This window comes from Trachurus trachurus, assembly GCF_905171665.1.
Source record: "Trachurus trachurus genome assembly, chromosome: 19".
Lineage (NCBI taxonomy): Eukaryota > Metazoa > Chordata > Actinopteri > Carangiformes > Carangidae > Trachurus > Trachurus trachurus.
This window is the reverse complement of record NC_139913.1, coordinates 8,173,341-8,198,485: the sequence shown is the minus strand read 5'-3', so window position 1 is coordinate 8,198,485 and position 25,145 is coordinate 8,173,341. Positions and strand designations below refer to the sequence as shown.

Sequence of the window (25,145 nt, the reverse complement as noted above, 5' to 3'; positions counted from 1 at the left end):
GCCAATGGAGAATTGATGTGTTTATGTTGAAACTATTGTGAGGAACCTACCGGGGCAGACAGAGAGCCTGCCATCTTAAATTTGCCACTAGGGGAATGGAAGCAGAAAGTTGGATATTCTCGTATGTAGGAAACTGGGAAGACCATTCAGACATGCCTGGCACAAGGAAGCCCCGCGCAGTCGAAATCTGGACAGCCCAGACTCCCCAAATCATGTTTTCATGGTTGAAAGTGTGACTCAACACCAATCTGTTTTCCAAATTCATTCCAGCGTCTCCTGGCAGCGGCTGATTTATCAGGGTCGCACAAATCACACACTTTCTATACATCAAGAGCTCCATTACTCGGCTTAAGAAATTGTTTAGCCTTGGAAATTGTAATTATTTGGCTATTGTCGAAGGTGGAGCAGAGCCTCAGTAGCTGCCACATCCACACATACCAACACAATGGGGAATTCATTAAACGTAGTTCAGAGACTAGCAGGGATTTTCAAAGTCTGATTCAGCGGAGGTTTCAACAGCTCATTCATTATTCCCATCAGTCGGAAAAGAAATGAATGTTGAAACAAGATGTTTCCGCCGAGATATGACAATTTGTCACGTGCACAGCCGAGCTTCAGAGGCTGAGGTTGACGAAACACGACTTGAGGGTTTTTGAAAGATGGGTCTGTTGAAAAGTAAAAATTGCATCAAGGGTTGTTGTGCAGCTGTCGGATGATTTGCGGTGTGATTTATCTCTTAAAGTGACTTTAGAGAAAAAAACACAATCTTCTTCTTCTAAATGAAAAGCTGAACTCATGATCAATAAAACCCACCATCCGTCACACTCAGGAAATCTGCTATAACAGCTTATTGTGGCAAATCTTGTGGCTGACATTTTTTAAAGTTAAGATAAAAAATTGGTGCATGTGATTGACAATGCTGACTTCACCGATCAGCAAAAGTTACATATTTTTGCTCTACACCACGTCTTTTTCAATTGGTCAAAGAGCATCAGTTAAAGATACTGTATAAACATAAATTCCACTCTACCAGATGTGAGAAAAGAACTTGTGATAGATAACCTGACTAAACTTTGATCCCAGAATTGTTTTTTTGGCCTTTCGTTGCAATGCATGAGGCTCTGACTGCCTGTTTTGTCATTTCTATTATACATTATTGTTGAATCCAGATGCTGTGTTCCTGTGTGGGTCCTCTTGCAAAGGATTGCATACAGATGGTGATAATGATTTAGGGCTTTGCAAAATGGCAGTCGTCCATCCTTTTTTTTTTTTTTTTGGTTTGTCCCGCTAACCTTGATCCTCTGGGCTGCTGCGAGGGCCAGTTTGTCCCTAATATGTTGTGATCGTCTCGTCTGTGGACTTACAGTACGTGTGTGATTCCAAGAGGATTTTAAATATAGACATAAAGGGTCGCAAGTGGAGCAACACATGTTTTATTGCCGTATAGAGTTTTACTACAATAACTGGTACTACTGGTGGCTTTGCATTTGGCTTGTTAATCAACTTTTTACGCCTTGGTTTTACAGCAGGAGCTAATTTGGTCTCGAGCTATGTTTTCTTTATGCACCTACTGTAACATAAACTCCACTCGTGCATGTGTGGATTTTGGACGCTGATCATTTCTGTCTGTGGTTTTTCAAAAAAAAATCATGATGCATGTGATTTACGACCTCCAGTGGCTCAGACATATCAGGGCTGATGGAACAGTAATAAAACACAAAGCCAGGTTCCTCAGTGGACATAAATATTTACTTAACATGCATATGTACTGTAAAAGCAAATGTCCACAGCGACAGTATTTTTTACGGAAAAAAAAAAAATCCATTGTCCTCTTTGTGCCTGTTTCACCTCTCAGTATTCAATCCTGGCCGTGTGACAGCGACATGTGAAGCACATGTTCAAACAGACTGGTGCCCAATCGGAAATTCTTGCTCTGAAATTCCACTGCTGTGGTCCAGGGGAAGTCTGCAAACAGCTCGACCTGACCCAAAGAGCCACTGGGCAGCCGAGCCTTCACACGTCAGCCTTGATTTGTCCATCTGGCCCGCGCTGGGCGACGTCCATTGTGGTGTAAAAGATGAGCCAATCTCACACAAAGAGCTCTATTTAGTGACCACCGTCTCAGTAACTGCAATCACTTAAAGGCAGGCATTTGATTCCAATGAACTGCAAACTCCCTCCAGCAGCAAATGAAAACATTCTTAAGTGATGTGCAGCTTTCTCTTTTTAAGACTGTGTTTTTCCAAAATAAAGGCAGGAGTGCCTTGAATACAGCCGCCTGCCTGACAGGCCACTGCTGGGGCGTCGGTGGCTGTTACTGGATAATTGGCACGCTCATGGATTTAATTACAGTGTGATCAGTCACATTGATGAATGCTAATTGCTGCCATCAGTTACACCAGTAAAGATATGAGCCATGGGACTCATTGTGTTGATGGATTTGGTTCTTTTAGTTTGGGCTGAAGAGAGCTCCACAGTGCTGTATCATCGTACAGATAAAGGAACTTCTGGTTTAGTATTAGAATTTAATTATAAAACAATAAGTTAGAATAATTTATGTTTGCAACAACAATTTTATGAGAATCTTGGAAAGTGGCAGCACAAGACGAATCAATGGATTAATGGATATTAACCTTATTCCACTTGCAAAACCATCAAAAAACAAACAAAGCAGCAACGCAAGGCTAAAAAAAAAAAACCCCACATATCTCATGACAAGATGAGTATTGTTTGCATTGTAGTGTTTCTGCACAGCTAAGCATGAGGCCACACAACATGCCTACAGCAACACATCAAGGTCACACACACTGAAGTCTGAATCACAGCTCCCAGGCATCACATACAGCGACTGGCTTCACTCTGGGTGTCCCCAGCTAACTCCACATCACAATAACTCAACACACATTTCAGTCAGTTTTACTCATCATGGGGAGTACCACTGAGTCAGTCGAAACGGGTCTGAAACTGTGTCCAAAATCACTTCTTATTTACTGTACACACATTTTATACAGTAGATGTAAAGTACAGCAATGACAATGTGTTCAGTTCACGTCTCCCTATTTTGAGTCTATCCAACAGGGTGCGGTGCGTGAGTGAGCGGGCAAGGGAGTGATTTCAGACACAGCGTGAGAGTCAAATCTGAGGAAATAACTCAATAACCCCCAATGAGGTCACACAGTGATGTCACCAGGGTTATTTAAGCTCAGCTGTGCAGACTTTTAACATACAAAAAAACAGGTTTTAGAAAGAGACACAGAGTTAAGAAGACACTGGTGTTTATGGCACTGAGCGTCAAACAAAAAGACATAATTAGATTGCATCATGGGAACTGCATGGAGCTTGAGCCTCACCAGAAACTAATTTTTTTCTGCCTCTACTCCAGCCTGTCCTTCTGGAGTTGCTGTGAGTGCTCTAAAAACTGCTATAGATAGTTTGTTTTAATGAACTGTTTTTATGATTATAGATTATAACCTGCTTGCACCAAAACTCCCTCGCTACACACCAGTGCACTGGAGCAAACAGTGAGCTGTGTGCTGTATGGTGATTTAAGTACTCCATTAATTCTATAACTTGTGGATTAGTAACAGCTGAAAAGCAAAGTCTACAGTAAATCCTCATCATCCATGAAGTCCATTATCTAATCACAGCTGAAAATCATAACAATACCTTTCTGACATTGAAAGATTTTCCATCTAATTTCACAGTTTAATAAAAACCTTTAATAATATTTATAAAGTTTTGCGGCTGCAGCTGCGGCAAGTTCCCATTTTCTCTAATTCAGGATAATGATACTGCTCCGGTCATTTTTAAACAATTTCATCATGTATGCAGTGTGCAGTTGGGTGGCTTTGATAGGTGTGGATTGCAAAATTACAAAAAAAACAACCCGAAAAACAAAACAAGAGGAAGCTCTCATAGTGTACTGTCATTAATCACCCATGAGGCTTGACGCATTTTGAAATTTATAGGAGTTTAGACATCAAAGTCTCCGTCACGCTGTTATAACTCCATTTCATTCATTCATTCTTTCCTTTTGTTGTTTGATTTTCCAGGTTTTAAAGGATGGGCTGTTTATACACAACACACACACACGCACATGCACATGCAGTTCACTTTTGTTGTGTGTGTGTGTATTGTTGAGAGGCAGAACAAAGAGACATCAACACAAATAATGGCCATTATGATAGCAATCACGTTCGGCTTTAATTTGGGCCTTTCACATAATTAGATGAAGCTTTACTGCTCACTATCTGTTGCCTGCTTTAGCTTCTCTGAATAGATCTCGTATTAATAGATCTTCTCAGTTACAAACATAGTGCAGCTTGCTTCTGCCTTGTTTGCTTCACACATTTGAGCTCACTGTGCAAAGTCTAAATTGCTCATTACTGTTGAGTCATTTTGTCAAGCTATTAACAAATGCACACATGGGCCCTCATACAGGAGCTGCTGTATACAGTGCAGAGAAACAGAGCTCCTGGAGCAATGCAACACATGATACATACTGTAACATTACCATTAAAATGCCAATTTATCATTCTCATTACCCAGAATGCCCTCCTATGGGATTGGAGACGCTGAAGATTGATGATTTCCAGCTTCATGCCTCAACTACGAAACGTTACGGCCTCGGTGCACACAGAGGTCGCCTTAACATCCAGGTAAGACGGGAATATAAAGTCTTGGCGCAGCTTGAACAAGCTTAGCAGGAGTATAGGAGCTCACATTGTACACCCCAGGCAATCTCACCTCACCTCTCATTTTCCAGCAGCAATAGAAGAAGAAATATGGCTGAGAGACAGTATCTTTTAATTTCAATATCTGATTAAGTTCATATTTATGCTCCTTGGAAAAGATGTCCTCTGTGATAAGTTGCTTTTCCCCAGTTAAATGTGGATGACATTATCATCCTATTTCAGCCCACAGCATATTTTTAATACTTCAAAGCTAACTCAACATAGAAAGTAATAGTGTTGCCATCAATACCAGGGGCACATCCCCAAACCTAATAAAAAAGGACTGGCATCTGGGAGACGAGGTATTTCCTGTTAGTGCAAGCTGTGCTTTGAGGGTATTAGCCTGCGTACAGTCTGCAGCGAGCCTCGTCCTCCGCAGGCTGCGGCCACGCCGAATCCAACGGCACAATTAATGAAACATACGCACACACATGCTGTTAATTCACTCAAGACAGCAGAGGCATTATGTTTCAGGAAACCAGCAAAAACAAAGGATTTATTGTTTGCCGTGTGCGCGCGCCCTCCCGTGCGTGTGAGTGCACGTCGGGAGTTGTGGAGGGGACAGAGATAGTGTCCATCCGAGAGCACAATTATCTGTAAATCAGGAGGAACACATCAAAAACAGATGTTGCCTGTTGAATCAGGCCTGTGGCCAGAGGACTTGGTTTATTTCCACTTTTGTAGCTGCTACACTTTGTTTAGATTCCAGACACCAACGGCACTGGGCTGAATTAACTTTCTCTTCATACTGGTAGATGCACACCAACAGGGAAACAGGAACAGCTGAAATATTAACAAGTTCTGAGATTTTACATATCCTGTAAAACTGAAAAAAGTGCAATTGAAATGTAAATGAAAGAACGCTACCCAGCAGGAAAATGCATATATAGTAATTATGGGATACGTTTGCCAGATTTTTTTTTACATCCAAGCAAGCTACTCATGGAAGCTCCTGCATCTGCACCTGGATCTGGATTGGCACCAAAAGTGTAATCACTTGTTCCGTCGCCAAGCCTTCGTCCATATTTCACTGGATAATCAGTCATCTGTTTGAGATGTTCTGCTACAGCAACTGCCAGACAAACAGAACATAAAACAAAGCCCATCATGTAATTCTCATCCATCATTCCACAATAAACTCAGCGTGTGCGTTTTCGCTTTAGGAAAGTGGTCCATTTACGCCTGGGACCCCCACGTCTCCTAACAGTACGTAAATGAAAAGTACTGGACCGTCAAATGTGACCTATTTCTTCTTCTTTTTTTTTTCCGAACCCACATCCTGACAGGAAGTTGGATCAACCAGTGACCTTCTTTGCCACAAGATGTTAAGATGTGTGTCAGCTGTCCGATCTCCTGTGTCTGCAGGAATATCATACTTGCGCTCATCCAAAAGTCCTCAATAATTCTAAATCAAATTGATTTACTTTTCATGATGAAGAGATTTAATCCATACAGGACATAGGGGCACAGTCAGTGGAGGTAAGAGAGTCAGTGAGTAGTAGTAGTAGTAGTAGCCAATTTACATAATGTACCTTTAACCCCCCCCCTTTGAAGTGAGCATATGTAAATATGGACATGTCCTATTCGTCAGTTTTGATATGATTCTGTATTAAGGCTTAATGAGAGCCATGTACTTCAAAGAGACTTGGCACTCATTATAAAGAGGCTGTGATATTATACACTCAGCAAGTCCACAACTGTGTGTCAACACAATGTTTAAGTTCAGATGAAGTAGATGAACAATGTGTCCTGTCAGCATACAGCATGTGCGTGATGGTTCGCGCCATCTCTGCTCTGAGCCAACATTGTCAAATGGTGCAGCACAAGGCTTTTTATGGATGGAGGAGCTTTTAATGCATTAAAAATTAGTTTAACATTTTCAGCTGTTGAACCGAGCGAGCGTCAAGAGAAACGTGTCCCCGCGTTACATCAGTGAAATGTTACGATGCTGAAACTGTTGCAGAAAATTCAGGAATGCTGGGGTTTTGGTGGGGAAAGTAGAAGTCCTGTCTCACAGATGTGTCCGCAGTTTATTTCTGAAATTCAGCTTTACTGGCTTTATTTTTGCCCTTGTTAACTCCCTGTAGCCCAGTGTGAGTTATGTACTGTAGGCTGCACCTGTTTTACACAGTCCGTGTGCTATCTTCATATTGGCAGGAAAACACATCCACCAGGCCTTAGCTGATTCTTATCTAGACAGCAAACTTCAGATTGTCAGAAGATCTAAACATCTAAGCAATGTTGACTTTTGCATACTTCACCCTCTTCACACATTTGTAAGAAAGCCAAGTAGCCACTGTCAGCATTACTATTCAGTCTGCTGTACCATGCATACACCATGTGTGTGAGTCAACATGTACATCTGGAATAAAACTGTGCTCCATGCATGCGTCTGCTTCTGGCCCGCAGGCAGGCCTTTATGAAGATGACCTCTATGACGGGGCCTGGTGCGCGGGGAGAGATGACCCGTTCCAGTGGTTCGAGGTGGATGCCAGGAGGCTGACAAAGTTCACGGGGGTCGTCACACAAGGCAGGAGCTCCCTCTGGTCGTGAGTAGAAACCCTGCACACACACACGCACGCATGAAGAGTTGCAGACGGTTGCGAAGCGAGGACGGGGGATTTTCTTGTTGCCCAAGTTGACTTGAAAGGATAATTGTAATCAGGGGGTGATGGGTTTCGTGCCAGTTTCCCTAAGTTTCCTTAAATCCTAGTGGTGTCTGTCTTGAAGATGTTTTTAATCATTTCATTTTTGTAGAACACGATACATAATCCAGGATATTTAATAAGAATCTCTAAAGCTTTGTCTTGTTTTTGTTTGCTGTGCAAAAGTTGGTCAGTGCAGGCGTAACGCTCCACATTACTCCCTCATCTTATTTCAGAGCAACACTAACAACATAATATGAGAGGGAAATATGCAAAGTAGATTATTATTTTTATTTAGATTATTATTTCATGCTCTGTGCCAGACCAAACATCTTGAAATTGCAAGGAAAAAAAACAAGAAAAACATGGATGTAGAGTCTGGCTGGCTGTCTGTTTATATTGGTAGCATTTTGTAGATTAGCAGTTAATCTTGTGAAGTTTGCAGGGTTCGTCCTCTGGGGGTCATGACTGTCTGCACAAAAGTTCATGGCATATCACATAATTATTGAGACTGAGTCAGTGTCTAGATCACAGTTGCTGACCAACTGACCATCACTGCCACGTGCCGCTACAGCCACTTGGCTTATCCTAACCCAAAAACACATAGACGGCCAAATTAAATATGGCATGAGTTTCAAAATGAAAAACTGAAGAAGTGGGCCGGCAGCAATAATTATTCCAAAGCTCTAAATGTCTTCTTGGATTTTCCTTTAAACCCAACTGGAAAATTTGACTCCACAAATATAAACAAAACAAGCTTTTCAATCTCATTCCACATGGCGCCGATCCTTCACTGGTGTTTGCCCTTTTCAAAAATCTTTTCTGATCCCCTCACTGTGGGATTAAGGATTTATTGATTGGAGTGCAGCCTCATTCTTTCATGTCTCTTAAAAGGTCACCACATTATAAAAATAACACTGGAGGAAATAGATTTTTACTGGACTGTAAGATGGTTCATCACACTCGGATGAAGGCTAAAAATGGGGAACACAACGAGATGGCATTACTTCTAAAATCATTCATATTTTCAGTCATTAATTATGTAGGCTATAATAATTTACTTTAACACATACTCTGAATTTGTGCATTGTCACTTACCAATTTTTACTTAGTGTGGGTCAATTAAGCTCATAATACACAAAATTACACTACAGTATACTGTGTTAATGTCGAAGTATCAATGAATACTACATCAATGTTGATTTTCATCTTTATTTTACTGTTGTGTTATTTATTTCAACTTGAATATTACATTTGACCCAGTGACTCCTATTGGTCATACCAGAGGGAAACAATAAATGTGTTATAGATCGATCAGGTTGCAGGAAAATAATGATAACTAATCCAGCACACAATTGTCTTGGGTTTGGTTTGGTTTGGTTTTCTGCCTATACAGTATGTACTGTTAACCCAGTCTAATGCTGATCCTAGATTGAATATGTGTGAATGCTGACTACTTATGCACACATGCTCTACAGTGCATAGCTGAGCTCTTCAGAAATCCACTCGAGGCTCACAAAGGATTAGGTGTGTGTGTGTTTTGTTATGGAGAACGGTACCTGTTGTCATAGTACTTCACCTTGAATTATTCAGCCCGCACTTTTTCAACAAGGCTGGATTCTCCATTATTCTCCTGTGGACGTGGCTGCATAAGCTCCTATTGTACCAGGAAACAATACAGCAAACTCATACTGACCATACAGGTATGAATACGGACCACCTGACTGAGGATTTATAGGACTAATGGACTGACTCATGTTCATCTTAACTGTGCATTGTATTGTATGCATGTAACTGGGGACTTGATGGCATTAGAGACCAAAATGTGGTAGTAAATGATTTCCAAGTTGTGCACATATATGTCAGTAAGTCATTAATAAAGGGTTCCTCCAATACATTTAAGGAATTTTGGTGCTACAAAGCCAAAACAAAAATATTTATTGGTGGGGTTACATTCAGAATAGTTTGTAATTATTTGTATAGCATCATTCTTCCAGATTTATGACCTGCAAACTCATAACAGTAGTTATATAGCCATAAAAGAAAAGAGTATAAATTAGAGTATAAAGCTATGTTTTTTAAAGATAGTGTACAGGTTTTAGGAATAAGAAATAGAGAGATATGATAAACGAATTGATCTTAGTTTCACTCTTTCTTTTTATATTACAACAATTAAGTGTTCAACTGAAGAAAAGGTTGTACTCACATTTAAGCCAGTCCTCTGCTCATGAGAGAGAGGGAGAAAAAAAAGGTACAGTAACAACTGCCTCTGTTAACATTTTCCCGCACCACCTACCTACTCTGACTCTGCTCTGTAATAATATTTGACAACTTTTGGCCTTTGTACTTCTTAATTGGAAAGGGTGGCACAGACTTCTGGAAACTGCTGCGTAGTTGAAGAGCATGGGGAGATACTTTATCAGCCTGTGTTTGTAATTTTCCTTCACGGCCGGCACGATCTAAGGGTGCAAGAAGACATTGATTCCTGAGACAGTATTTCTCCTCAATTAGCTCTGTAGGGCATGTAGCTGTCTGTGGTGCCAGCTCAGGGGCTTCTGTCTATAACAGCGCTTTAATTAGTAGAACTGGGAATTCTTTGCCAAGCTGTACCAGCTCAACACTGATGTCTCTATCCAAATACATTGGAGTCACTGCCAGCCTACAGTACATATTGCATATTCTGGGTAGAGCTTGCTCTGGCATGATGGGACATTAAGTCATCAGTGAACTCCAGTTACACACAGACATAAAAACACTGTTTTTGTTTTGTTATTTCACCTCTGCTCTGCTTTGCTCTGCGTATCCTGCTTCTGGTGGTTCATACCAGTGTGTTTGGAAGTACTTCTGCAATATTGTGCTTCTGGACAGCTGTTTGTTTCCATTTACCTCCATTCATTATGAAAGCAGATTTCTCACACTGAGAGTTGAGTTTTGCTCAACACATCCACCTGGATAGCTCAGTAGGAAATGGCACTGACTATGCATAATGGGAGGCTTGTGGTTCAAATCCCACTCAGCCCTAGTGTGATGCTGTTGTCACCCTTGTTTCAGCATACTACCTCACCTTGGTTCTGGATTCATGAACCACTGCCTATGTTTCTGATTTGTTCAGCCATTCAAATGAGCAGTTTAAATGAAATGAAATGAAATACCAACTCGGTCTTGATTTTTATCTGACTAAAGTTTCCTGAACTTCTGAATCAGACCTCCACCCAGTTCAGATAAAAATCATCTGCGTGACCAACTTCACTTTTGATCAGGTTCCAAAACTTTAAATAATGAAAATCTCCAGTGACACTGCTAATATAAATTCTTTGACCTCCTCTGCAATCTTCCTACTTTTAAAACCGACTTCCACCCTGTGAGATTTAAGCATGTCTGGATGTGTGCTGAGCGGCGCGTCCTCGCCGTCACCTCGCCGCTGCATTTGCATTGAATTCTGCCTGACAGGATATTTCTCTTCCTCCTTCTCATAACAGAAGTGACTGGGTGACCTCATACAAGGTCATGGTGAGCAACGACAGCCACACCTGGATCACTCTGAAGAACGGCTCAGCAGACTTGGTGAGTAACAATCATGACATTTAAATAACCAACATTTCCCAATGGACAATAAAGTAAAGCTTTTTTGGCTTGAGTGTTATTACTCTCTGTCTCTGTTAACTAGCTTCATGAGGACTCTTTGTTTTGTGTGTCCCTGAGTGACTGGAAGCAGATAGAAAAATTAATTCTTGCTTGAGAGCAATTACACATGGAGCTGTGGGTCTCTGCTTATTTCCAAGCTTAATGAGCTGAGAGGGAATAGTAAATACTGATGATCCTCAAGCAGATGGGGACCTCATTTTGTCTCTCTTTCTCTACTTGAAGCAACTGAGGAGACAGAAACCAAACACGGCAATACCCTGACAACAAACTACAACTAATCACTGAGGCATTTGGATGTAAAATAACATTGATATTAATAATCCCATTATCCATGATCACGCAGATCTGATTAAGTTGGTACTTTTGAGGAGAATCGTATCTGCGTTGCTCCCCGCTGTGATTCACATCCCCACAAATGAAATCTTGGTGTAATTGTAAGCTCCCATGGCTGTTGATGTCATCGATGTGGGAGATTATGCCTCTGCAGTGATTTAGTCTGCAATGCGAGCTTCCCGCCCTCCCTTTGCACCAGATGCCAAACTTCACTGCTAGTCTTTCAAAATGCCAAAAGGTGCAGGGAGGAAGTGCAACTGTGTATAGTAGAAATTACATTAAACTCCCAGGGGTGTCTGTGTTTAATGACTCTCAACAGGTGCATGCAAGTATGTTTGCTTAAGGATCATGTGGATCAGATCATGGAAACAATAATGCCTCTTGATATCAAGGACGATTAGCATTCTTGGCTACATTGGGTTCATTTACAGCTGTAAGCCATCAAATGAACGAAGAAAATAATTTTTTAAAATACCGTTCTCCAGTGTTTATTCACCATCGGGCTGATTGTGTTTGCCTCAGTAGATCTTCAGTGCCAACCGGGAGAAGGAGATCCCAGTCCGGAATATCTTCCCAGTACCAGTGGTCGCCCGGTACATCCGAGTCAACCCTCGCTCATGGTTCGGCAGCGGCAGCGTCTGCATGAGAGTGGAGATCCTTGGCTGTCCTATGCCAGGTGACGGGTTTGTATGGACAAAGCAGACACATGGATTATTCTGAATGAATGAAATACACTGAGACTTATTGGTAGATGAGAGATGAGAAGTGAATATTCTGAAGTTAACGTCTGAATTCAAGAGCAAAAGTAACTAATTGGTCCAAGGCCTCCAGAATAATGTTACGGTTAGGTTGAGGCACAGGTTAAAATGATAATTATAGTGGTAATAATAAATGCAGAGTCATGTTTACGGCTGAGGAAACTGTAAATGAACTGCTGTTTCCTGGGTTAAAATCTTAAAAATGTTGTTTACCCATCTGTCCATAACCTCTGTGGGCTTTATAGCTCTACAACAGCATCATATTGCTTACGTTCCTGTTTCATGGTATTTTAATCTGCTGTGCCATGTTTTGGCTCTGGACTTCTTGAATTTCAATGGCTCACAGGGCTGCTTTCAATCTGACATCTCACATAGCCATACCTTTTTAATTAATGGACTTGAATGTTTGCACTCAGCATTGGTTAGAGGGACAGTTCACCCTTAACGCAAAGCTGCCCCTCAGGTTCTCTCTCTTATCTCTGCTTGTATTAAACCATGCAGTTTTGATTTTATGTGCCGAGGTTTTGAAACAACTCTCACTGAGACATTTCCCTCTGTAAAAATAGTCCCAATGAAAACACAACACGGCAACGTCTGTCGAGATTATCCACAGTAACTGGGACATTGTTTCTATAAAGCCAGGTTGCTGTTGAGTTATTAATGTGTAACTTTTGAGCGCTCGGAGCACAGCACATTAAATTAAATTTTACTTCCTTTGTGTCGGGATGCCGGCAGAAACCTCAAAGGCACTTATCTCAAAACCTTGGCACAAAATACCAAAACTTTCTGGAAGAATAGACACCACTATAGGCAACAGAGAAAATATTTTTCTTAGTGATATAGCTAAACGTGAAGGAAGAGAGCAGGTGTTCCATATTTATAGTCTGCACACACATTGTATGACAGATCATTCCTCTCCTTAGATACCATCACAAATAAAGTCATATATTCCACTTAACTCAATATTTTCTGATTCCCTGCAGATCCAAATAATTATTACCACAGACGCAATGAAGTCATCACGACAGACGACTTGGACTTCAGACACCACAGCTACAAAGAGATGAGGCAGGTGAGTCACAGCGAACAGGAAACAACAGCCTACGTTGGGAGGCCCAGCTCTTATTTCTTATTCAGCAAAGAGACCAGAGCATGGAGCAATAAAACATCCTGCACCACTGTGAGCTAACGCCAGACAAGTTGTGTCCTTTGCAAGAACAAAGTGTGCAACAGCAACAAATGAACCCAGCGCTGCCTGCCACATGAAAATGCATACAGCATCTCCTCGGCTGTGTCATTACTTATTCATATAGTTGTCATGAACAGTAGGCCCGTTTGTACCAACAAGGAGGACAGCTGTATTTGTCACTGTGTATCCTGTGACTGAGCGATTGCAAAGGTACAAGTGCCGTGAATTGTAATCGCCTCTAATGTAGCGGCCAAACGGTCGACCACTGGTGTCCTAACCTGCTGTTATGACCCACAATGAGCCAATGAGTCTCTAATGCTCGCTCTTTACACCTATAGCACAAAAGCATTCTTTTCTACCCCACCAATATATAAATGAATTAAACAGATTCGTCTTTTCTTTAACTTTTAGTTACCTCAGAAGCTAATTTGTGTCACGCAGGGTGTCCAACCTCTATAGGCCTTCCCAAAGAAAGAAAGGATTATTTTTAAACTGGGCTTCTCAAGCCTTTTCACCCCTGACATTTCTTTTCTCCATGCAGGTACCTCGGTGCCGTATCTCCCTCTTGTCCACGACAGTTTAAATAGTGCCATGAAAGTACCTCAGAGTGGAAATAGGCCACTGTGGCTTTTCGAATAAAGTACATATCCCTTGGGAAAAGTGAGAAAGATAGCTCTTAAGGGCTATCCTTTCCCAGATCACGGACTGATTGTAACATAGTAGCCCTGGGAATACTGATATTGCCAGAGCATGGGTAGTTTAAAACCATTACAAAAGGTGGCGTAAAGAAAGAATATTTTCCACATTCTTCAAAGAGGAGGATGGCACATTACCATGGCACACCGCAGCCAAGAAGCCTCATTTAACACAGGCATTAGCTTAAGTATATATTGTAGTTGCTATAAGCAGATTTAAACACCGTCAGCACCATTCAGTTTTGCCATAAAGAACAAGTCAACACCCACTTGGTCGTGTAGTGTTAAAACCTTCAAGCCAGAATGTTCTACATTGATTCTGCCAAACAGCATCCAGGTATTTACCAGGGGAATTCTGCGACTTATTAAACTGGTTGTAATCTATTGTTTAATGAACAAAAGCAGATGTTGGTTAAAATAGTCAAGATTTAACTCAGACTTAATTAAAACCCCATCCCTCCTGACTGGTTAATGCATTCTGCAGCAGCTGGAAGAGTGAGTAAACACAGATTTCTGACATTAATACAGTCGCTCCACTTAACAGCTTGTTAGTCTTTTTTTTCCTTGCTGCACTTCTTCTTTGTGTCTCCACCCGAGCCCACATGGGTAAATGATGGTCGCTGCTATTTTAATCAGGTCCTCTACGAGCCTGTCTTTATAATTACCTTGACTGCTTCTCACGCAGCCTCCCTCACTTGCTAGAATGATATTAAATAAGGTCTGTGTCACAGCACTGGTGATATTGCTTTTAAATTTCCAATAACATGAAGATACTTTTGTACTATTTTGAGGCTTCACATACCCAGAATTCAACGCGTAATTTTTGGCATCAAATTTGAAGTATTTCTTCATATAAAAAAAACGAACTTTCATGACTAAATAAGAGACAGTCAATATGAAAAACACATACAGAATAATTTTTGTTCATCTCAAATTAAATTTAAATCTCAATTCAAGGTTAATTTACCCTTGTTCTGGAGTTTAAAGCAAATTGAGTTTTCTTACTCATTCATCAACAGTAGATATTGAAATTTGCATTATTGTGAGCACTTGTGATTTTTCCGCCAATTTTGTGTCAACTTCTTCCACTGATGAAGACCATGAAATAGGAGAGAAAGTTCAAGAACAATTACGTAAAACGTTTGGGACATATTTAGTGTGAAAAAATCAGTTGTTTATGAAGTAACTATAGTAACCAGAGCTACAAAAACTTTTGTTACATAATATTTCCATTCTCAAAGGTTAGTCGAAGCTGCAAAACATGAAAATATCTCAGAAGTTAATGCTTGAATAAATGTACTATTAATTGTTTAAATGCATTCTCTATTTTCAGGCTGCAGAAGCCTAAATTAGAAGATATTTTAGGTAAGAGCTAATGCTTCATTTTTTACTTTCTGCAGCTTATGAAGGTGGTAAATGAGATGTGCCCCAACATCACCCGGATCTACAACATAGGAAAGAGCTACAGCGGCCTCAAGCTGTATGCAATAGAGATTTCTGACAACCCGGGAGAACATGAAGTTGGTGAGTGTACTGTATTAAAGGCAACAGTGAGTTTTAATGTAACAGGATGTGATTGCTCAATTAAATGTACTACAACGTCAGAAACAATCCCAATGTTCCTCGGGGTGTTTTTCTTTGTGTGTATGTACATTTTGTCACAGCAATTATATATATTAAAATATTTAATTTTCTTCTATCTTACACCCCCTCCCCATCTCTTGTCTTTCGTATGAACCTGTTGACCAGGTGAACCAGAGTTTCGTTACACAGCAGGTTCCCATGGTAACGAGGTGCTGGGACGGGAGCTGCTCCTCCTGCTGATGCAGTTCATGTGTCTGGAGTATCTGTCTGGCAACCAGCGGATACGTCACCTGGTGGAGGAGACCAGAATCCATCTATTGCCATCTGTCAACCCCGATGGGTACGAGAAAGCCTTTGAAGTGGTAGGTCTGCAAGACGGCCATTAGTGACCTCACATCAGGCACGCACTGCGGCCTCTGGTGAAAACAGCACCATATCTGCTTGGCACGTCTTCTCCTAATGAGAGCACATGTGGTGCAGGTGCATGCTAGAAAAAATTGGTTTGAATGATCAGGAGGAATATGAAGTAGGTCCAAATGTCTGGACAGTACATGTGTTAGCTGAGTGAAAAGAAGTGAATATCTTGCCTGTTCCGCTGTAGCCTACCACTAAAACACATGTTGCTGGGTCGCCTACGGTTTTAAATCAACTGCACCCCTGTGAGATTAAAGGCTCTGTATTAATGAAAAGCAAACAGACAGAGAGGAGAAAAAGCGAGTCTGACAGCGCTTGGCTTTGGCGCAGTCAATGACATCATGTCATTTGGTGACCTGATGTGTAAGTGTGCTGCATGTACTGCAACGCTCTATTTCACAAAAGCTAAGGGCGCTAATTTTCCATGTACATGCACACTTTAAAAGAGACAAAGCTGTTCAAAATCGTGATGCCTTTAAAAAGAGAGATCAAACAATCTCGTTTTCTCATGGCTGGTACAACAAAGACTAATTAAGTAAAAAATTTGGGAGATTAAATGGAATCAAATGTAAAAGGTTCACTGGTCAGAATAAGTATCAACTCTGCACACAAGACGGCAGCTTTTACTGTTGGTTCTCCAGCTGCACATAGCTTTTTAATGTAGAGTTGGCTCTCACTAGCCTTTTATATAAAACTACAGCCAGTTATTTCTTGCAAACAATCTTAGGCGCCACTTGCACCAAATGGGGAAGACAAAGTTAATTATTGGCTGGCTCAAAACAAACTAAAGAGAAATGAACATTGGATGTGATATGTGTCTGGGTGTGTGTGTGTGTGTGTAAACGTGGTTTTGCTAAACGTTAGCCATAGCAAATTGATTAGCCAAATATACGCAAGATGTGTTTCTGTGGGTTTTCTCTTAAGTGTTTCTGCCCTCTAGTGATTCAAAATGACCCCAAAATGGAGCTTTAAAGGTGCCATGACAATTTCTGCCACTGCTACATTGTTAGCATTTACTTGCCAGTCTAGAAATGTCACAGAGACTTGTATCCGGTGTTGGAAGGCAATGCCCGCTCTTACTTATTCTATTTTTAACACGTTTTTGCTTCTTCTGAGGTTAGCATGCTAAGCAGCTTGGCTTTGGGCAGATCGTGAATCACTAGAGTCCGGCCCTCAGTTCAACACGAGAGGATGATGAAGTAGTGCTACTCAGAGGATGTTTTCTAACCTCTTGTCTTGTAAACAGATTCATGACTGACAAGAAACCATGCACAGCAGAGATTTAAGTTACAGCCAAAGCACCTTTAGATTGTTTTTGGTCAGTACACCAGGTTCCTTGATCTACCAGCTGTGTGTGTCGACTGGTGGGTTTTGTGATCAGCATAAAACATTACAATTTGTCAAAACCCCTGGTTGAGCTGTGTTGTGACGATGAAACCCACCATCCACTCCACTGCTGGCCATGATCTGATAACACTGCAGGGCATCTTAAAAGATGAATACATCCCCACTCTTCCCCAACAAGCCACCTGACCCAAACTGCAACTGTCATTTTCTCATAATGTCCTTTTTTATTGTGTTTTCTTTTTCTTTTTCCTGTTACCCAGGGTTCAGAGCTCAGCGGCTGGTCACTGGGTCGATGGAGCAATGATGGAATAGACATTCACCATAACTTTGCTGATCTCAACACCATATTGTGGGAAGCCGAGGCCAAGAAGTGGATCCCTCGCAAAATGTTCAACCACCATGTTCCCATACCAGAGTGGTACCTGTCCAAAAATGCCTCAGTAAGTCTGATGTAAACTACTGTATCACATCTTAACTAATTTAATGTGTTTTTTCATACTGTATGATTTATAATCCTGTTGTGTTCTGGCTTAAAAGTCCTACTCACAGAAACATTTTTTAAATAGTTCTGCGACATATGATTTCCAATTAGTTTCAGTACTAATTGTCACCTTTAGGTCACAAATTATCATATCTTGCCTCCTCCAGTTAAAAAACAAATCCCACAGTGAAGACCATCCGCCTCTTGAAAAGGGTAAAACAGGCATGTGGGCATGTCAGCGCTAGTCTATTTTCGGCGAAGCGGATGCTTTTGCTATTTGTGACAAAGAGGCTGTGAGCCAAAATATACCCGGCGATCTATTAAAAGCTCATCCTCACGAGTGTTTTGATGTTACTGGGAGCCATGAGTGAGTCACACATCGCCTCTAGAATAGCTGCAGCAGCTGCAGAGCTGGGATCCCCATCTGTGCTCAGGAAGCTGTGAAAACTGTCCTCGCTCGCCTCAGCGACCAGCCCGACCAGCGCTTAGAGATAGCAGGCCTAGTTTAATTATATGAGCCCAACATCAGAGACAATTTGATTAATTTCCTGATTGTGACATGCAGATACAAGCCACTGGGTCCTACGCGGCTTGTTGCTCCTTGATGAACGTTTGTTCACTTTTCAGAATAAATATTAGAGAAATTAGTTTACAGCAGGGGAGTGTGTGAACAACCTTTTTGAAGACTTTATCACTCTCGCTTGAGAGCACATCCTGGTGAAATTGTTTTCAGCGTGAGGGAGTTCATTTAGCAATCATGGCGCTGAGATGATTGGATGAATTACATTATCCTCCCCTCTCCTATGCCACCCCCCCCCCCCCCCTCCTCCCTCCCCTCTGTAGGTTGCCGTGGAGACACGAGCTCTAATAGCATGGATGGAGAAGATCCCCTTTGTGCTGGGTGGTAACCTCCAGGGAGGGGAGCTGGTGGTGACCTTCCCGTACGACAAAACCCGCTCCCAGGGGGTGAGCCGGGAGCAGACCCCCACCCCGGATGACCACGTCTTCCGCTGGCTGGCCTTCTCCTACGCATCCACCCACCGCCTGATGACTGATGCCAACCGACGGGTCTGCCACACAGAGGACTTTGCCAAGGAGGACGGCACCGTCAACGGAGCGTCCTGGCACACCGCAGCTGGCAGTTAGTGTCCATAGCTGTTTTCTCCCTGAGCCCTAACACTGTGTTGCAGGATTTCTCCACTCGGCTCTGAGCCTTTGAGCTGTAGCTTTGTTTAGCGCCCACATCTGCATATTCAGTACTGAACCCCTTTGGCTGCTCCAGTGCCTCTAGGTTTTGGCTCAGAGTATCATGTAACAAATCAAAGGCAAACAAACAAAGATAGGCAAGAGTGCAAAGGCTTCAGACCTCATTTCACTGTTGATTATCTGGCCAGTGCCGTGATGCTGGACTATACGCCAACAATGTTTTCTCTCTTTTTTTTTTCTTTTTTTTTGGCAGGTATGAATGATTTCAGCTACTTGCACACCAACTGCTTTGAGTTGTCGATGTATGTGGGTTGTGACAAATTCCCTCATGAGAGCGAACTGCCTGAGGAGTGGGAGAACAATCGCGAGTCTCTTCTCGTCTTCATGGAGCAGGTACAGAGGCAAAGTAGCCCCCGCAGCTCTCACGTATACGCACAGGGAAACCATGAGCACAATCACACAAACACATGCTTTCGTGATTATTATTTTGGAGTTGTTTCAGGAGTATGGTTGTTCATACTTGACTGTTAATGCTTCTTTATGTGGTGCTTACTTAAAAGTTTTGCATCAATATCGTACGAGCTGATGACATGTGATGAGATGTAACTCTAACCCTCAAACACCTTAATTGATGTTCTGGTAAAATTTCCTTTCTGAAATTTGCTGAAAACCCAAATAGGAAACCATCTTTCAAGGGATAGTTCACCCAAAATTCAAATTTCACTCATTATCTACTCACCCTCATGTCGACTAAGAGCTGTGAGAATTTTCAGAGTCCTCCGTGCCTTCTCGGAGTTACGGGGGGGTTCGCGCAGCAGTATTTGTCCATATAATGGTTGTGAATGGTGCTCACTTTTCTTTGTCCAAAAAGACACACCAAAAAACATCCAAATACCTCCATACTGCTCGTCTGTAATGTCCCTCTTGTATTGAAGCCCCGACATGAGAAAGTGTTCCGCCGGAACACACAGGAAGAGCAGTGAACTGAGACACTGGGAGCTTCCGCTACAAACAAGCTTAAAATATAGACTTATTTAATTTTTTTCGGAACAATTTCTCATGTTGTAGGGACATTACAGACGTGCAGTATGGAGGTATTTGGATGTTTTTTGGTCTGTCTTTTTGGACGAAGAAAAGTGAGCCCCATTCACAACCATTATATGGACAAATACAGCTGCGCGGACCCCTCTGTAACTCCGAGAAGGCATGGAGGACTCTGAAAATTCTCCCAGCCCTTAGTCGACATGAGGGTGAGTAGATAATGAGTGAAATTTGAAAAGGCCTAAGCAAAAAACAAATTCTTGACTATTTCAGCTAAAAATAAAGACTACCTGAATATTTCATTATAGAGCAGTGAACAGTAGACTGGAGATCTTGTCCTCCAAATTCAAGTGAAACGAGGCTACATTCCCGGCTGCACTTGGAGAAGAGATGTGACAAACTTGTCCTGTTATGTTGTATTCCGTCTAGTGCTGTGGACTTCAGAGGACCGGGCCCCCCTGCTGAAGCCAGCCTTTATTGAAATATTGATGCTGGACGAGGAGGAAAGATATTACAACATGTTAAACTGTTCCGTTAAACTGAAGATCAAACACCACGCGTTATACATTATACATCACATCGTCATCATTATCGTGTAGTTAGTATACATTGTTTTAAATTATGCAGGAGATGTTGAACGGGGGTAAACATAGGACGGGATTAACACACGGTTGTGCTTTTTGATTTGCAGGTGCAACGTGGGATAAAAGGTGTGGTGAGGGACCTGCAGGGTCGTGGGATAGCCAACGCCATCGTCTCCGTGGAGGGCATCAGTCACGATGTTCGCACAGGTAAAAATATCACACACTTTCAATACAGTTTCAGCTTTTAGTGGAGACACTAAACAAACATCTGAAAAATGTGTTCAGTGTGAGTGTGTCTGGATCCAAGCAGCTGCCTTGTCTTTTCCTGCAGCATGTGGATGTGTTTTCCCTTCATGCCTGAATTTTTAAGTGAGCTTTTTGAGTAAGCTCAGATTTTGCAGTCAAAGCAGCAGAAGCTATACCTCCAGGCGCTCTGACCCGACTGTCTCTACACTTCAGCTTAGTGCTCAGGAATGAGTCACTCTTACAGTAAGTTAGTCTTCCGGTGTAAAGATAAAAAAGAAAAAAAAAAGCTTAAACAAAAGCAGCTGATGTATTTTATTTGTCTGAGTCAATTCACAGTCATAGCTGGTGTCGTGGAGGTGCTCTGCTCTGAATTTGCCTATCGATTTGTGCGTCCTCAAGGCAATCTCTGCTGATGCCTTAAAAAATGCAGCCTTCAAAGCCAAAGTAGTTTTGTACTTAGAGCGTGAAATCGAATGTCCAAAAGGACATTAGCCATTATTATTCCTGGAACTAAGTATAAGTCACTGCTTCCTCTCAGAAACCCTACTATTCTCAGTTGCAGTCAGGAAAGATTTGAGGCTATTTATTTTTGAAATATGTACCTTTTCAGCCGCTTTGAATTTGCTTTGGAACAGTATGAAGCTTTATAAACAGAAAGCAATCGTCCTTTTGTCAGGATGAATCGACTGTAGATCACTGAGGCAGCAGGCCAGACAAACAGACAGGCAGACAGATAGACCGGCAGGCAGCCTAGAAGTTACTGTTGTACAATAAAACATGCTTTGTCAAACAGAGAATTCATTAGCTCATTAGTATTTTATAGTGATGCATATCAGGAAACAATTAAACTCCCTTCTGCCATCTCAATGTGAGTAATGTGAGCGCAGATGTCCATGTGTGTCTGTTTGGATCGGCTGTAGATCAGCAGCCAGGACAGGACCTGCTATCATGTTTCATTTGTCTGTGTGACCGTTCAGACGTGTCAGGTGGGAGTTTGGATGACTGCAAAGAAGCAACGCTGTCGTTTTTTTTTTTTTTTGAGTGAGTCGAGGGCTGAAAATACACCACAAGCGCATTCATGGTCCCAGGTCACATAAAGGCAGCGATCAGCACGACGGGGACCAAGAAAATCCAGCATGACAAAGCAGAGCTATTTTTAAAAAATCTAAATAGGAATACAGAGCACCTCCTTCTCCAGAAGTAGAACACAAAGAACTCTCTAACTTTTATTTGAGGGTTTCAGATGAAGGCTTTTGTGATGTTTGCTTTTCCTCTCTCTCTATCTCTCTCTCCCTCTCGCCGCTGCTGCTTAGTAGGCTGTTCAAATTCAGCTTTCTAGGACAAGATTTGCATACTGCTGCTGTTGCACAAATAACATGTAACTGTTATGTTTGTTGTGTTTTAATCCAAATTTCATGTTAACATTATGCTTTATAGGTGAAACCCTTGAAGATGCAGCATCCACAGTAAAAAAGTAAAAAGGCAAATGTATTTTTCAAGCACAGTATCATACACAGAGGTCATTCAACGTGAAATTCCAAGCATAGATATAGAACTAAAACACAATAAGAAAAAACAGCTGTGAGATTTAAGATTCAAAAGAAGGTAGTAGAGTGTCTTCTTTTTAAAGCCAGTTAGAATTTGGGCAGATTTGATGGGTGGCAGGGTGGCACAGTGGTTAGTGTTGCTGTGTTGCAAGAAGGTTCTGGGTTTGATCCCCTTTCTGTGTGGAGTTTGCATGTTTTCCCTGTGCCTGCATGGGTTCTCTCCGGGTTCTCCAGCTTCTTCCCCCACAGTTCAAACACACACACTAGTTTGATTGGCAACTCCAAACTAAGAGCCCTTTAGGTAAATTTTTGTTTAGTTTGGTATATTTGCCCCTTGGAGCAGAAAAGACCAAACATGCTTCTGTACTTCTCTTATTGCTGTGAAATCCATCTGCCTTGGTCTACCAAGAGCAGAAACAAAAATATGAAGCATGTTCCATCCTTTTCTTTTTCATGTGTAGAGGCTATAAGTCTTGATGTGTCACCCTCTTCTGTTTCAACTTTCGACTCTCAGATCCACCCAAATTATGGAATTGATGATCATGTATCAAATAAGACTATATTTTGGGGTCATGTTGTCATTAAAGTCATTAAACACACACAGTCAGAAGATATCATAAGGATTATATTACAATAAAGGTTGCCATGAACAATACTTTCTACATCTTTTTTTTTTTCTTTTTACTATTACTCATGATAGAAGAAATAAAACACTGTAAATTTACCAACGTGAAGCCACATTCTTCAAACTAAACCAGTGCACAGATTGGATATTTATTTTATTTTATTTTTTATTTATTTATACATCAACAGAGTTGAAGCTTTGATCTGGAATAATGCACTTTTTTTTTGATGTGATGCAGTATTGGTTAGTGAGGTCAAACTTTGAGAAAGGGTCATATTGGGCTACATAATGGCTAAATTAAAGTGACATATTATAATGTTTAAAAATTCAAAATACACGTTCACGTACACGAAAAGTTTGCTTTAGCATGCAACAGTCATTAACCAAACGTGTGTGTGTGTGTGTTGGTTTTCAGCGGCGGATGGTGACTACTGGCGCTTGCTGAATCCCGGAGAGTACAAAGTGACAGCCAGGGCCGAGGGCTACAGCTTCAGCAGCAAGAAGTGCGAGGTGGGCTACGAGATGGGCGCCACCAGGTGCGACTTCACCATCGGCCGCACCAACCTGTCACGAATCAAAGAGATCATGGAAAAGTTCAACAAGCAGCCCATCAGACTGCCCGTCAGGCAGCTCCAAGCTCGCAGGACCAGGGAAAGACGCATGGGAACATAATGACTGGACGGGGACAGTGGAGGAAGAATTGCAAACAAACATCTGCTCTGATCAGACTGGGGTGAACTCCAGTTCGTGTTTGGACCTCTGTCAGATTCCTCCACAGGACTGTCAGAGGAATTAGTGTTTGAAGATTGAAAATGTGGATTAATTTAAACGGTTTGTTTTTTTGTTTAGTTTGGTTTGGTCCCCAGGCATAAGCTCTCTCTCTCATTGTTGTCATCTCAACTTTTTTTTGATATCCACTGTATAAACATACAGTAGGCTACAGTACAAGTATTTCTTTCTGTCAGGGGCTTTGTTTGTTCAACCCCTTTTCTTTCAGTCTATGAAACACCTACCATCTCTCCTTGTGACAACTATACGTACTGAAATGGCAGTTAGGAGAATATAATCAGTTCAGAACTTTTGTTTTTCTTTCTTTTTTAAAAATAAAAACTATTGAAATATTGTCTGAGCATTAAGTTTAAGCTGTGCTGAGAAGTGGCCATGACTGCCATTATGTACATACTCATTAACTTATGTAACACAGTTATGTAAACCATTACAAAAGCTTTATTACCTGCACTTGTACAATTTTTGGTTCTTTAAGAAAAAGAAAAAAAACCTTGTTGACACGGTGGCCCATTTGTACGTCACTGATTAGTTTTTTTTTATAAACTTTGCTTTTGGCAAATTAGTAAATAAAGACTATGTTTGCACAAACTGAACTATAAGCTGCTAATGTGGTAGTGTGTGGATTTTTACTAGTGGGAAACACCCTGGAAGTGTCTGCATATGGGTGTGTAACATCCATACAATTACACATGTGGTTTAAAAAAAAAGAAGTAATTTCCGGATAATTTATTCCTTAATTAGGTAATTATGACTGAATACTTTCAGTTGTTACGCATTCCAATCATTACGCCAACCTAGTGCAGCTGAATATATCTGAATTACATAAGTGTTGGAAATATTCACATTTGTTTATAGGCAACGATGCATGACAACATACTTCATCATAGTCATATAATCATTTAATAATTTTGTGGGGGAAATTACATAGACATTAAATCGGAACCAAAGTATTTTCGAGGAGTCTCATAAAAAGGAAAAGGAATTGAAAAAGGAAGTGAAATCATTCGCAGTAATGAGTGATTTACCATGATGCCGCTTGCTGGTTGTATGATTAATACCCAAATTATCTCTGATTTTACATTTGTTCCTGCTTTGATTGAACCTCCCTAATGGAAAATAAACTTCATTACATTCCCATAACTTAGTTGTAATCACTGTGGTTAATTTTAAGCATCATCTCATTTGATTCCTGCCGCAGTGTGATCACATCGCGGGAGTGTCGGGGTGGAAAGGCTCTAATTATCTGAGCTCTGCTGGGGCTTTTACAGATCACTAGCTTATTC

The 25,145-nt window shown here is 41.3% G+C and overlaps 1 protein-coding gene across 1 annotated transcript in view; it reads left to right on the top strand.

Moving 5' to 3' along the window:
* Positions 1-24,363, top strand: part of cpxm2 (carboxypeptidase X (M14 family), member 2) — a 28,100-nt gene extending 3,737 nt beyond the window's left edge. Inside the window, exons 3-14 of the mRNA XM_083994003.1 lie at positions 4,549-4,658; positions 7,143-7,282; positions 10,858-10,942; positions 11,882-12,032; positions 13,098-13,186; positions 15,399-15,522; positions 15,748-15,944; positions 17,604-17,783; positions 18,668-18,965; positions 19,284-19,423; positions 20,763-20,862; positions 23,489-24,363. Coding sequence (XP_083850129.1) covers positions 4,549-4,658; positions 7,143-7,282; positions 10,858-10,942; positions 11,882-12,032; positions 13,098-13,186; positions 15,399-15,522; positions 15,748-15,944; positions 17,604-17,783; positions 18,668-18,965; positions 19,284-19,423; positions 20,763-20,862; positions 23,489-23,745 — 1,871 coding nt within the window. The 3' untranslated portion in view covers positions 23,746-24,363. The remainder of the gene's footprint in view (positions 1-4,548; positions 4,659-7,142; positions 7,283-10,857; positions 10,943-11,881; positions 12,033-13,097; positions 13,187-15,398; positions 15,523-15,747; positions 15,945-17,603; positions 17,784-18,667; positions 18,966-19,283; positions 19,424-20,762; positions 20,863-23,488) is intronic.
* The last annotated feature ends 782 nt before the right edge of the window (positions 24,364-25,145 follow it).